At 42.0% G+C, this 15,688-nt stretch overlaps 1 protein-coding gene across 1 annotated transcript; it reads left to right on the top strand.

The window, feature by feature from the left end:
• Nucleotides 1-264: 264 nt before the first annotated feature.
• On the top strand, nucleotides 265-15,363 carry LOC308403063 (G-protein coupled receptor 22). Its single transcript, XM_080892306.1, has 2 exons — nucleotides 265-367; nucleotides 13,443-15,363. Exon 2 carries the CDS (start codon nucleotides 13,551-13,553, stop codon nucleotides 15,237-15,239), a length of 1,689 nt encoding a protein of 562 aa, XP_080748432.1. The 5' UTR covers nucleotides 265-367; nucleotides 13,443-13,550; the 3' UTR covers nucleotides 15,240-15,363.
• The last annotated feature ends 325 nt before the right edge of the window (nucleotides 15,364-15,688 follow it).

Genomic DNA, 15,688 nt, shown 5'->3' with positions numbered 1-15,688 from the left:
TCATGCGTTTGGCCGGTCCTTGCGTGGGATGCTGTACAAGTCCGCGGAATAAAAGTGGACAGGTGTAACGCGCCTTGTTGAATGGGGGAGGCTAAGAAAAACGCCAAGACACACTCTCATCTTACCTTATTCGTGAGCGCACAGCAGCCACTGGCTGCGCCCCGTATCTGCAGCCGTGAAGGGTTTCCCCCCCCCTCCCGTTGTAATATTTATGACAAAACGGAGGCAAATTATTCCGGTCACGTTTTTGGCTGACAGCCGGCTGTCCTGGAGAGCGCTGGAGTGAATCGGGGGTCCAGTGCTCGAGAAAGCGCAGCGCACCGACACCTGCAGTAGGATGTAAAGGGAATTCCCATTAACCAAGCTGGTAAGTTTAACATCTGTCTAAGGCACTTTTTCTCATTAGACTTGCTTTTATTAATTCCTAGTATCTTAGGGATAAGATACTAGTCTCATTTGACTAGAAAGGTTTTTGGCTGTCAAATGGATACTGCAAAATAAAACAAATGCTGGGTCTCTTATGGCGGGATAAGACAGTTTTATTGCATCTTACAGGCAACAATAACAAATCACCCTGGTGTCAGAACAGCACATTAGGGGGATCTTTTTAATCGCTTTTTTTCGCTCTCAAATATAAAGTGATCAGCAGGACAGCAATCATTCAGTTTGTGACGGTGTAGATAGGCTTCATCGTTCTGTTCAGTAACAGCAGACAATAAGTTTCTTGTATTGCAGTAAAAAATATATCTAAATCAAACCTTTTTTTCTTCTTCCTTTTTTTTGGGGGGGGGGGGGGGGGGGGGGGTCACTGTGCTGTTTTTTGCTCTTTTTCCCTGATTCTTTTTGAATATGATCAGATGATGATTTTCATCCTCCAAGTCCCCCATTTTTCAGAGACCCACAGTGATTGTTATGCTTCAGCCACATGCATGCGCCACGCTTGGTGAAGGTGCACCGTTTGATCGTTTTAAGAGCGAGTACTCGGTGCATAAACTAACGTTTTGACGTTTAATGTTTTAGTCAGATAAAATTATTCCACATTAAACATGCTTTGTTGGTCTCCAACTGTTATAACCCACTGATATCATGATTTCAAAGGATAGTTTATCAAGGCTCTCCTGCATTTATTTACATATCTTACATTTATGCATATATGCTTAATAGCATAATATTTTTGGCCGAGCTGCTGCCCTTCATCAAAGCCTGCGAAAAATATCAATATTAATGACTGGATGGTTTGTGCTGTAGAGTTTTGATTTTATTTAAAAAGAAAAAAAAATGTGATGATGTCTCACTGTTAAGCTCCCTGGTCTTCCTTAAATTTCCTGGAGGAAATAGCAATGTTTTTTTAAAGTCTACATTATTATGTTGATAGTTTCCCGCAGACTGTCTCTTTGAGTGAGGAGCAGGACGGTTTTAAACACTCCTCTCTTCTTCATTAGATATAAAATAGGAGAGCACTGGTACGCTGGTCTTGTGAGATAGGTTTCTGTCTGCCAAACAACTTTGCACCTGCAAAGCAACACATTTTCCAGTAGTTACAGTGGTGCTGCCCGTTTGCAAGAAGTCATCTGCATGATAAAAATGAAGGAAAATATTTTGCTACATAGCATCATATTTGTGCATAGCAGGAAGCTTTTTATTATTGCATTAATTAATTCATTAATATGAATTAAGAATTTTTATGAACTTTTTTGTTCACTCATTTCTCACATTCTCCTGCATTATTGCACTGAATTCCTCTTTCAAACACCCTCTGACATGTCGTAATCACTTGTAACACCTAGCGCTATATATACTGCAATAATGTGTCAGCTAATTACAATTTCTGCTGAGCTCAGCCTAAAATACTGGGGCATTGTTTTTACCTCAGTGAATCTAACTAGAAAAAAATACATATAAAAGGGGGGTCACTGTTTATTTTTTTACAAAGATAAACAAAACGCATTCAAAATCCAGCTAAAAAAGGGGCTTGAAGAGTACTCTTCAGGAACACAACCATATCAGTTTTGGTAACTTTTAACCCTTTTTTGGACAAAGATGCATATATAGTAACTTGATTTGGAACATAACAATAAAACCTGTTTTTAAAAAGTCTTGTAATAACAAAAAAGATGAACTCTCTCTGTTGTTAAATTGTATGTTACACAAGACATATAAATGTATTTCACATGTAGCTTCATGTTGAGTGTCATGTATCAGGAGTACAAGCATGCAAAAAACTACGAGTGAAAACCTTGTTTTTGTACATGTGTGCTCATTTAAGAGCTCTGTTTCTTTTGCATTCCCCGCTGTGAGTCTCAAAAGGGCTAATTGTTTTTCCATTTCCATTCACTCTTATATAGTAGCAGCTTGTATGTTTGCTTTGCATATGGGTCATTATGTGTTTGCGATTATGCGTGTATTTATAGAGGAGCTTTGATGCTGCTGGTGGGGACGCATCACGCATGTCACTCTAGATGTCGCAGCACAGTCAAAAGCAGCAATAATTTGTTTCAGCGCAATAACCAATGGAGTACTTATAATCTGACATGCTGATTTATATATCAACACTGAAGTGGAGATGATTAAAGGGTACTGCAGGACAACATCAGTGTGGGGAAAAGTACACAAGATTTATGGGAGAGCTGTTCCTTTGCTATAGTAAGTTCCCATTTTCTCTGTTGGCAGAATCTTGTTTTAACACAACTGATTGTTTTATTATATCCCTTTACTTTTTTATATGTAAGGAATGTGTCAAATTTGTGTTTAATTGTCAATGAAACTTTCAACGACTTAAGTGTCACGTTCAATTTTTGTTTGCTTGTTTGTCGTGAATACGTTTTGATGGATGTGTGCAAAATCACTTTGCAGTCACTGAAAATCTAATTTACTACTGTCCAAGCCTCCAGCAAGGTTTAAAAGCAGCTGTAATTAAGGACATCTGTAGTTAAATTAATCAAACAGTGTCTATATTTCTATGTTCCTAATTAGAACAATATTTCCACTGCACTGGTCACATCCTTTTTTCGGTTAACCTGAATCATTGATAAAAGCTGTCAGACCTCTGTGCTATTTTTGAACATGAGGTATAAATGCGCCCACATTCGTGCATAAAATTGTCAGAAATTAAAAATATTTTTTAAAGAAAAGCAGCCTTGGGAATAGCACAACAAAGAAAACTCAAGACTTAATAAATGCCATTAACTTCCTTGTCCACAGAGCGATAAATGATGGCTGAGATTGCTCTTCCTTCTTTTCAGTGCACCACCGGTCACTGTGTGAAATTAAAATCCACACTAAACCTAATTTCCAAATAACACTGTTCCTTGATGTGTGCGAGTGCAGAAAAACAGATAGGTGAAGCAGATGAGGGGGATGATAGTAGAAGCACAGCACACGAAGAGCAAATATAGAGTGAGGATGGAACAATACATCATTAGAAAAGCAGAATGTAGTGAGCATGTGTAAATAGACTATCAAGTAAAGAGAGGCAGAGGCAACAAGGAAGAGAACTCCATTATTCCACCCGTCTGTATACTAACACTGCAGGTTTTTGTTTTTGCTTTGCTTACATAACATATTTGCTTATGATGTAATATAATTACATGTACATATACCTCTGCTACATTGGCTGAAGGTGTGTATAGAAGTTATGGTGTTATGTACACCATGTTTGAGCATGTGTTTGTGTTCCCTTTCTCAGATTAAACTTCTAAATGTCATCAATATAGATGCTTACAGTGAATCCTTCCCCTCTTGGCCAATCATGTCCTGTCTGCAGGAGATGAATGAAATTAATTGAGATTTAATTGCCTTCTAGAGTGAGATAGCTCAATCATTTTAACCTGGTGCAGACAACTTCATCATCACTTAGATTTACTCCACTGCACTGAAATGCTTTCAAATCTTTTTTTTTCTTTCATTTTCAGCTTTTGGACCTCTTGAGCTGCTCCCCAGTTCTCCTAAGCTCAGGCACTGAGTGGACATTGAGTGTGAATCTGCTTCAAAGAGCAGAGAGAGAGAGAGAGTGCATAGAGAGATTTCGCTCTCTGTATACAGAGAGAGCCACTGATTGAAAGCAAGGCCAGGTTTAGTTTAATCTGACTGGGAGCACTACATTAGTGCAAAATTGTCCCATTAGCTTTGAATGATAAATACATTTTTTAAAAAAAGCTGCTCTGTTGCTGACACACAGTTTCAGTGGGTCACTTTCTTTTACACCCTTTTTTGAGATTTTGACCATTAGTAGTGCAGTGGAGCAGTGTCGTTATGCTTGAGTTGCTGTTTTTGCTTGTACAAAGCTGCTCATGCACAAATCAGAGAGCGACAATGGTCTCATGCTTTTATACTTTTCCACTGATACAACCTTAATGAGCCAACGATTGCAGGGAAACATGCAAAACATTTCGATAAGCCTAAAAGAATTAATCAAATTCGATGTTATTGTGCAGTAAACTGAGCCTAGCCAGGATTGATAACATGAAAATATGCTTGTTTAGCATACGACTCCACAGAACACAGTGAAAAAGATCTTATCTCTCTCTTTGCAAATGCAAAGAAAATAAAGGAGCCACAATCCAACTTGCTGTTTTGTGTTAACAAACAAAAATACAATCACTGCATCATTGATTCAAATCTTGCACAATTAGCCTTCATGTGTGTGGGGATACTTTTCTTTACACGTACACTATTGTTTATTCTGCTGTGTTAAGCAATCTTTCCAGATGGAGGAAAAACTTAAGTGTGCAAACCCAATTAATGCACTTGTCAAGATTTACTCTGTTGAAACAATGTTGGATGCCTTCCCAGAGAAAAACAGAAATTTCGTACTGAATATCCAAATATTAGGGAACTCCAGATTCCCCCAAGGCAGCTAAACAGCATCTTTAACTGTCCACTATTTATGAACCCCTGATATAAAACTTTGAATGCAAAATTTTTGCTATGTATGCCCGAAGCCCTGTCATCTTTAAGATATAAATGATGATGTTTCTTTCTGAGTTTGCAGACATAATCTAACTGTTTCCCCAGGTTATGTACTAGATAATTTGGTAAGTAAATCTGATACAAGTTTTCAGCAATAAATAAAATAAGAGTCACCCTTTTATTAAAGGATGAAGAAAGACCAATCCCACCATCCTGGGATAAAAGCTCATGCTTGTCTGAGACTTGGAGCATTTATGAATTGATACATTTAGTGTGGCAATGTAGATATGTGTAAAATAACATGGATTCAAGCTACTCTGTGCTAAATAAGTGGCGCTAAGCCTGTTATCACACAGCTGCTGGTTTGGCATTACCAGAGTGTCATTAAAGTGGCTGCAGAGCTCACACTGTGACTTGACTATTTATTCACAACACTCCAGTACAATATAAATCATGAGAGGTGGGCACAGCACTTGAGCGTGATGACTCCATTCAGACTGGCCATTATTCCTGGTGGAAAATGCTGCTGAAATGGAAAAGTGGAGGGACACATTGCTAATCACAATCACTTTAGAGCACATAAGAAATGAAGGGGCATTTATCTATCCTGTTTTGTTGTCTTATATAATTGCTAATCCTTTCCATTCTGTCATTATGTGGCAGTGGACAGCCTCCTCCTCCACCTCATCATCGTCATCATCATCATTATTATTGTTATTGTTATTATTGTGTTTTATTTATGCTTTGACCAGCTCTCACACTTGATTTTAATCGCTGCTTCTTTTAGAAAGCTGTGATTGCACAGCAGCCTTGATTAGTGCTTATTGATGGGTGGTGTGTGCAATAACAAAATTATGGGCTTGACAGTTTAGAGCTGGATAGATGATATAGAGGAGTATCTTTAACGAAAGGGGGGGCCAAATGAAATCCATCGAACGTTCTGTCAGGTGGTAATGATGTCTCACACCCTGTGGACCAGAGCTGTTTAGGGACCAGAGTCTTATTTCTATACAGAGCTGAACTAATAGATTACATACCTGCCTAGCATGGCATCTTTATAGGTAGCACCCTGTCAGAAATAATGTATCATATAGAAGATGTCTGGATATTCTAGTGTTGTGTTATTTTATGCGTCTCTGATGTAATTTGTGTAATCCATGGGAGGCTCCTTGCACAGTTGCATTATAAAGCTAGTTTAATATTAAAAATCACAGTCTGTCCTGAAAGTCTTGGGGGATTACACAAAGATATTGTAGAGTATAAAAGCAAAGAGCCATGTGCTGGTTGTAAGATAGATGGTGTAGGGGGCTGATGGTGTAACTATTCAAAGGAGAAATGGATTGTGGTAGTGAGCGGGGAGCAGACTTTCCCCTCGAGCAAGCACACAACTCAGCATCCATCTGCACACCCCTAAGCCTCCCTCCTATCCATCAGTCCCTCACTGCACCTACCTCCTGCTTTTATCTTACCTCCTGCTACCCCCATACCTTTCTCCTCCACTTGTGTGGCTGGGATTCAGCAGTTTCTTAAGCACACAACATGTCATTCACCTCAGATAGCAATCCATCTTTCACTGTATCTGTGGAGTGCAGACGGGCAGGGAGAGCAAGCAGAGACGTGGGCTGGCAGTGGGTGGCAGTTAGTAATACATTGTGGACTACATCGTGTGCTTGTATGTCTTTGGTAAGCTTGGCAGGATTTATGATAACCCATTTTGAAATTTTTATGGGTTTGTGATTGTTTGGCCTCACTTAAGAGAAGTGTTGTTGAGTTACAGGTGGATATTTCCACCTGTAACAAGCACACAGTAATGATCTTGTTGTGTGCCTTTCTCCCGAAGTTCCGAAAGCTGTCCTGATGAGGAGCACATTAGGTAGGTTGGTGCTCTCACTGAACTGGATCTATTGCTGGCCTGTCCAGGCTGCTTTACTGGGAGCCTGCCAGGGATGCTGCTGCCCAGCTGGTGGCTGCTTGCCCTTAGTGCTGCGAGATGAATTACATGGGAAAGTTAAGCCTTTGATCGATTGTCTTGTTGCGGACATCAGGAATACCTAAGAAAACCATGAGTCAGCGTGCCGCATCCGCCATCATCCTGTTTGCATTCACTTTCCCCCTCCTTATCTCCTCCCCTGTCCTATCACTCTCCCTACTGATTTACTTTCTTCCCTAAATGTCAACTTTTGGTGATAGTCTTGTCGAATCAAAGAACAAAGCCTTTGTTCACATTTTACCATTTTGTACTGACATTTTACAAGGAAAAATCCATCAGAAAAGGAGATAACAGTTTTTCCATATTGTAGATAGGAACCTAAATAAGCCATAGTACAATGAAGCTTCCATCTTTGTACTCAGAGGCAGTGCTCTCTTGGTACAGGTTAATATTATAACATTTTCCTTCTCTCATCGCTTTTGGTAAGAGCCTCGACATTTACATAAGAACACTGACAATCTGACGATCTCCATCCTTGAGGAGAGAGTCACAGTTAAATATCCATCCATCCATTCTCATCCACTTATTCCTATCAGGGCTGTGGAAGGGCTGGAGTCTATCCTCGCTACCATAAGGCAAGTGGTGGAGTACACCCTGGACAGGTCGCCAATGTGACGCAGCACAGTTAAATAGTTTTAAACAGATTAAAAGAGATATTTAAGTCCATCAGGAGAACTTAAGAACTTCTTGCAGTAGGAGACACCAAGTTGACTAACTTAAATCAATCCACAGTGCCAGTAAAAGTACTGCTTACTGCATGGAAAAAAAGAGCTGTATATCTGTCATCGTGAAGTGCCTCCACTTCATATTCAGCCTTTGACACCTTTGTCTTATTTTTCCAACTTACAGCAACACTCAGATTCATGAATCATCCAAAGACAACAAACTCTCTGCAGAGATTCTGTGGATATTGTCTTCTGTAAAAATTAGTTTCTTCCTCAGATAGATGCAGTTTGAGCACTAAAAGCTTTCTGTTTTTTTTTTTACATAATTGGCCCATCATCCCAAGTCTCATACATACCAACCACTGTCACTTCTATATTGCCTAGGACTGAGGTGAAAATTGGAACATGATCCTAGGCACAGATCAGCACTTTCAGCAGCAGCAGGTACTGCAGATACCCTGCCACGCAGCAGCACGATGGACTGAGGTCACGACACGCAGGACCAGATTCAATAAACTCTTTGTGCTTCACTGCAGACTTGCAAGGAAAATGTGTGTGTGGTTCATGTCCAGGGAGTTCTACTAGTTTTGAAGTGAATGTCAAGTGACTTTACCAATTGAGGTAGCATAATGGAAATGACTTTATAGTGTTTTTACAAAGTTGGGTCTCGAAGCCAAGTTCAATGAAAGGAAAGCAGTAAAAAATATAAAAACAGCGGTTGAGTAAACACAGGTGGCAAAGAGCTGTGCCATTAACTTGGAACCTGAATTTTATCTTGACTTCTACTGAGCTACTGCTTCACTCTGAACTTGTGCAAAGTGGATTTTGTCAGCTCCCTGGTGGCTGCGATTGGAACAATGTATTGTACTCTTGCTATAATTATTTATATACAACCTTTTCTTCATCTATTTTTCTCCTTCTCCTCGCTCTCTCACAGTAAGAAATATGGCAAGAAACACCTCACGCCATGTTGTTTTAGATGATGCCTGGGACGCAAGCATGCCGACTGTTTGTCTTGTGCTGGGAAGAAGTAATTAAGCCTCTGGCAGCAAACTTGTTGTCAGGAGTACAAATTAAATACATGGAGAGCTTGTTTGTACCTGTGTGCAGAGTGAATGCAAGATCACAAAGCAGGAGGAAAGTTCGAAAAGAAAGGAGGAAAGTGAAGTTTTTGGCACTAACGGGATCTGCTTTACTATTCACCCTCTGATAATGTGAGAACAGGCTTGACAGCTTGTCATCTCCTGCCCAACACCTATAACGACCCCGACAGCAGGGCCCAGGAAGCTGTGAAATCTAGGACACAGTTTGTTGTTTTGGAGAGAGTCATACAAGCTACAGTAAATGAGAGACCAGATGTGATGAAAACATCTGTAAAGCCTGAGTAAAATCTCCCGATGACAGCTACTCATTCAGTTCCGCACCGAACCAAGCAGTCATTGTATTTCGCTTTCAGTACATGATTGTAAATTCTGCTGGTGATTGATAAGAGAAGACCCATGGGGCTACCCAAACCAATTTAGCAGAATTGAACAGTGCTGCTACATTAAACTTTAAAATTGCTTCTCAGATTTATTTGCCTGGTTTAGCACTAAAGGCAAAGTCGTTTTGCAATGTAAAATTTTGTACATGCCTTAAAAATGTAATAAGTGGGATACTTTGTTTCAGGGCTGAAGAAATACTTAAAAAAAAAGTTTCTTAGCCAAACTTTAATTCTAAGGCATTAATGTAGGGGTAGCTGGTGTTTGTGTTGCCAGACAGTGCTACAGCATGATCTGATGGCTTGACTATGATGGCTGGGAGGAGAGGATGTGGTAAGTGGTGTGCAAGGAGGCATAAGTGTGACGAGAGTTGCGCAGGGAAAAACAGACCAGAGACAGACAGCCCTGTCTCTTTAACCCTGTTCTCAAACATTGTTGTATTTACTGTTTAATTTATCAACTGCCTGCTCTCCACAACGATGGCCCAAAAGGTTGAACTCAGAGACAATGGAAAGAATTTATCTCTAGGCAGAACCGCTTGTCCTCCCTCGATTGTGGGCAGAGTGGACACTTGACTTACTGTCCCATATTTAAGTACAAAGTGGTGTTCTACAAGGGTATGTTCAGGCCATGGACTCTATAAAACATTGACGTAGCTTCTGGAGCACAAACATTAAGCCAGTGCAGAAGTGCATTAACCCTGCATTCGATCTGAAGACCACCAGAAGACGATAGCTGTGGTTTCAGGAAGACTGCTAGCTCTATACAGGGAAATGGCTTTCTGTCTTCCTCTGTAAGCACTGTCCTTCTGAGTCCATGGGCTCGGGCCACGTCGCCTGAGCCCACTTTGTTGTGCTCAGTAGTGGCTTACGTATTTGCTTTGTTAATCAAAATGATGCTGGTTCAAGCCCAGCTGAAAACCAGAAAGGGTATCTGGTATAACTGTCTACCACTTACTTTAAAATCATTAATGACATTAATCTTTGAGACAGAGATTCAACATTAACAGAAATACCTGTACTTTTTGGGATTTAGAGATTGAAACTTCAAAGGATCTGTTTTTTGATTGTAATTACACTCAAACCTTTTGGATAACACTTCAAAATTGGTTTTCTGAAAAATACTATCAAGCACCCATATTAGAATTTAACGATATTAAACTTGGTCTTAAAATGATGGACAGGAAAAGGGAATTACTGTACCACATCTTTGTTATTATGGCCAAACAATTTATCCACAGATGGTGTTTCTTAAATAATGGGCATAATTTTCAGGAATAACATGATTGATTTTTAAGAAGACATGAAACATAAAAAGTAAACAAGCCTTGGACATTGCAAAAAACATTCACCTATTGTTTTGTGATCAGACATCTGTATTTTATTTATCATCTTCTTAATATTTTATGTCATTTTTTTTCTTGTTGTTAACAGTTACATGTGTGCTCGAGTAATGTCATGCTGGCTATGTTTATGGTTCTGGCACTAGCTGGTTAACTTCAGTGGACATCTATGCAACACAATACACAGACATCCTAGCAGTTAATGTTGGGTTTACAATCAATCCAAAAATCTGTTCCTTTCTTTAACTTTCACCTCTTTTTTCAAACTTTCAAGCAATCGTACAATTTGTACCTCTAAGTTTGTTTTTCCTGTCGTTCCCCCGCCTGTCTAAATTGGCAATCACACTGTTGATGTAATTTCAGCTGGCAAAGTTTCCCCTTGTTTACAGCCATCTTCTGTTGCCACAACTCGCTCAACCCAACAACCCACTTTCTCACAACACCCACACCCTGTGACTGATTGCAAAAAGGATGCCACAATAACACAAAACACTTGTTAGAACTAAAGAAATAAATTGATTGATGATGATGATTCTTGCAACTTTCTTCAGTTACTGTGATAACGACTTGCACGAGCAACCTCAGGTGAACCTTAGTGTTTTAAGTTCTCACTAAAAGAACAGAAACACCTGTGATTTTTATAAAAACTCCCCAAAGTTTACCCGTCTGTCTGCTTTAATTTTATTCTCCCCACGTCCCTGTAAAAACTAGGTTATTGTCAGTTTTGGTGCCCGCAGGTCGAAGTCACAGCTGTGCATATAAAGGCCTTCTGACATTTTGTCTTGCTGGGAGCAAACACATGCTAACTTTGATGTTTTCTACTCTATTGCCTCTGTCCCTTTGTAACTCTTACGGCTTCATCCCAAGTATCCTCTGTCGCAGGAGTCATTAGCCATAGAAAAGGATAAATTGCACTTGTTGAAAGCTATGTCGTCTGCCTTTTTGCCGGGCCGCTACACAGTCATCCTCTTGTAATTATTGGCAGGACAGTTAAGAGTAAAAAATGATGACCTGGTGTTTGCTGAAAGAGATTGACTTGTGGATAATTTTATTCTCTGTTTTGTTGTCGCAATGTCTGTGAAAAATACAGTTTAGGTGACAGGTGACTGTTGTGTTACACCTTTCAGTTTTTGTCAGCCATTTATTGATTTAAAAGTCTTTCCCAACCCTAATTTGCCACAGCGGTTAAACAACACTCACATGTGCTGGAAAGCACAATGCTGACAATGTTGCCACTGTGATTGGTTTAAGCGAGTGTTAGCTCCATGACACTCTGTTGCAGCATGTTGTTCGCCATATTGATCAAAGACAAACATAACCAATATCGCTAACATTAAAAGATCTAAGCCCACTTAGTTTTAAAGTTTCACTCCTGTGATGAGGTCTGTGAATTGATTCAGTTTTTATGATTCTGAAAAAAAATCATAAAAACTTCAGTAATAAAAGTGGGAAACACCACATTTTACTTTCGGTCCCCTGAGCCATGCGTGATACTTTGCCTTGCAATAATGATAAAATAAAGAAAACATCTTAAACTGTAGTTAAAACACAGGAATTGAACACAGTCACTCATAACTGTTTTATCCGGCCTCTCAAAATCAAAATGAGACCACAGGTACACTTGGGAGGGTGTGACAGGAAGTGTGTTTATGTGCTCCCTCGCCTCAGGCTTGTTAAATTGGCAGATCGATGATGCTTTAAATCAATGTTCCAGCACCACCGCAAACCCCATGAAACCCATTAGCGAATTAAGATAGACCACTGTTCCGCATTGAGTCCTGCTCTGCCTGCAGGTGCTTTCCACATGACAAATGGGAGGGAAACTGTGAAATAAAACAAAGAGAAAAGGGCAAACGAGAGGGTGAGAACAAAAAGTGTGGCAGAGGAAAGCTTGGGTCAGCGCTGCCGCTGATCTGTAGCTCCTCTTTAGACAGACACTCGAGGGAATACTTTAATTCCTTAAAGCAAATCATGAAGGCATCTTCTCTTGACCTAATCACTTTGTATGATTCCCTCTAATGCAAGAGAGCGTTCAACCAGCCGTGAATAACATGCTGTACATGCAAAGCAGTCAGCCAGCAAACTGAAAGGCAACAGAGTAGAAAGGGATGTGGAGGATGTAGGAAGGAGAAGGAGAAAGAGGGGGTGTGGAGAGAGGATGCCAGGGGAGCTGGTCTTTCTCTGATAGCATTGTTTGTGCGCCACTGTCTGTGGATCATTGATCTATTCGTCTTCGTTACATTTCCCTGTGAGAACTATTAACTGCTGCCACCCTCAGTTGGCTGCCTGCAATGTTGACATGCACTGCAAATGTCCTTGCTACCAATGCTCCTGCCACCTCTGCTCCTGAAAGTAGAAGCTGAAGATTTTATATAGCTGGTGAAAAAAACAAAAAAACAGAAAGATGATTTAACAACAAAGCTTGACACTTATTGGATTTGTACGGGTATGTCGTAAATTCACAAGGTGGGTTGTTAATCACTTAGGAATGGGTACTCGTAGAGGTAGATGTTAGACACAACACGTAGTACGTCACTGACATCTTGACGGTGCAGGTGTGTTGGTTTATTCCTGTTTATCTGTATATGCTTTATCCAGCCAGCTTTCTGACCCACATAATGTATGTTGCATAAGAATGAATCAAACATTCGCCCACTCATGTTTATGAGGGAATCTTTTTTTCTTTTTAATTCTGCATACTATGTGGATTATAGGTATATTCACGTACACCCCGAGACACATCCTGCCCCACATCCTCCCTGAGTTGTTACCACTGTCTGTATGAAGCATGTTGTTGTTTCACTGTTGAGGCCAGCGAGACATCATGGGTCATCAGCAGCAGCTTGAACTGCACCCCACGACTCCGCTCGACTGCCGAGATCACTTTCACCTCCCTCGTAGCTTCAGCTAGTAGCTTCCCCTCGCTTGTGAAATTTGACAAGTTTGACTTGTACTTGTGCAGCGTTATTTTTGAGTAAACTGACTGCCGAACTGCTTGATCACTCTCTGTCTCTCTTTCTTTTCTCCTCCATGTCTGTTCTTTTTATTTTTCTTAGATACAACCACATCTCCTCCATCGCTGTCTCCTTTGAGCCAGAGAAGAAGGGAACATGGTCAGGTACGCCGGCCTCTGTTGCTATGTGTAAAGGACTGCCGCGGCGTCAATGGAGACCGAAGGCTATCGTGACCTCCTGGAGACCAGTGATGGCCAGGGGGTAGGCCTGCTGGATGGAGGGAGTGAGGTGGGTGTGGAGGAGGGCTGGAGCACGCCCTACCCTCTGGGCTTTCAGGTGTCTCTGACCACTGTGCTGATGCTGGAGCTTGTGTTGGGCTTCAGCAGCAACCTGACTGTTCTTGTGCTGTACTGTGCTCAGTCCAACCTGGTGGACTCAGTCAGCAACCTGGTCACAGTCAACCTCCATGTGCTCGACATACTGGTGTGTGTGCTGTGTCTGCCACTCACTGTGGCTGTGATCCTGCTGCCAGCAAATGAAAATGGAGTTAGCAGCCTGGCCACACTTTGCTGCTTCCATGAGGCCTGTGTGACGTTCACTAGCGTGGCTACGGCAGTCAACGTGTTAGTAATCAGCTTGGACCGATATGACATCTCAGTGCGTCCAGCCAGTCGTCTGCTGACCCCTAGACGTGCTGCTCTACTCTTGGCAACTGTGTGGGCCTTGTCTCTGGCCGTTTTCTTCCTGCCCTTCCTTGAGGGGGACTTCTTCTCTTCAAGGGCTGAGGATGGTGAACATGAGGAGCTGGAAAGGCAGAACAATGACTCTCAGCTCATCACTGAACAGACCACCACTTTTTCCTCACTGTTCCCTTCCTTATTACCCACAACTACACCTCCATCCCCTTCACAACACCTGCCTCCAGTATGGCAGAACAGGACATTGCTTTGTGTTGGAGGGCAGGGGTATTACACAGGCTTGGCAATGTATTACCACCTGCTCCTCCAAGTGCCCTGCTTCTTTATCGCTGTGGCAGTTATGTTGTTCACTTACTCCAGGATCCTACAGGCTCTCAACATCCGCATCGGCTCTCACATGATGAGGAGTACCCGTGCAAAGGACTCCACCTGCAGGATACGCTGCAGGAGGCAGAGGAAGAAGAACTTAAGCCTGCCCACAGAGGTAGTGTCCTCCAACCAGAACCAGAACCTCAGTCATCCTTCCCTCATTCCCTCCCCCACGCCTACACCGACATCACCCCCGCCACTCTCCTCCATGCCCCAAGGGATGTCTGACAGTGGAGCAACAGTCACCACTGTCAGCACTGCAGCGACCACCCCCATCGCAACCACACCCGCCACCCCAGTTTCTCCAACCCCACCTTCAGCCTCAGCTCAGACCCACGCCAACACACCACTGCCAGCTTCCTCCATGGGTGTACAGGCCTCAGTTTCTGCCATCATCGCTTTGCGGCGAGCAGTGCGGCGGCACCGGGACCGTCGGGAACGTCAGCGTCGCGTCCTAAAAATGTCCCTAATCATCATATCCACATTCCTCGGCTGCTGGGCTCCTCTGTCTGCAGTCAATGTTTTAATCCTGTGTATGGGTCCGAGCGACAGCCTGGTGCGGCTCCGTCTGTGCTTCCTGGCCATGGCTTATGGAACCACCATCTTTCATCCTTTGCTCTATGCTTTCACCAGGCAGAAACTGCGCCGCGCACTCAAAACACGTGTTAAGAAAAGGGTCGTTTCACTTCTGCAAGTGGACCCAGCTCCTAGTGGAGGGACAGTTATTCATAACTCTTGGGTAGAGGGAGGAGGCAAAAGAAAGAATCGCAAATCGCGGGTGGAGGGCAGTGATGGCACTGATCGGTGCCTCACAGAGGCAGTGAGGGAATGAGGCTGGTCTTTAGAGTGTGGATGTATGAATATGTGTGTGAATTTGAAGAACTATGTGTATCTTACCAAGACAATGGAGATGGATTGTATAGATGAAGTGTAATGATCCATGGGGTGTGAGGAAAACTGACAACCAGCTAGCATATAAAGGTCAGGAGAAAGTCTCTTGGCCTCTTGCTACATACAGATGTGGAGAAACATGAGCTCTATTAGAGTCTGCTCTCCTTACCAAGGCTGTCATTAGTCCACTTTCTGACTGACAAGATGGCCAGTGTGTCTCTGTGGCAATACTAGTCAAAACTTTTTATGACAACATCATAGCCATGACTGCTAATAATACTCACATCCACCCCAAATGTAGGGTAAAGGATAGATAACCGCGAATACATACAGTACAGTGTTGCTCCTGCGTGCACTTTCAACTTGCATGTGCATGTACATATGCACAGG

Source organism: Rhamphochromis sp. 'chilingali', assembly GCF_963969265.1.
Source record: "Rhamphochromis sp. 'chilingali' genome assembly, chromosome: 9".
Taxonomy (NCBI): Eukaryota; Metazoa; Chordata; class Actinopteri; order Cichliformes; family Cichlidae; genus Rhamphochromis; species Rhamphochromis sp. 'chilingali'.
This window is presented reverse-complemented; position numbering and strand designations above follow the sequence as displayed.

Coding starts and splice junctions, on each gene's coding strand:
- LOC308403063 (XM_080892306.1), top strand. CDS start 13,551: ATGGAGACCGAAGGCTATCGTGACCTCCTGGAGACCAGTGATGGCCAG.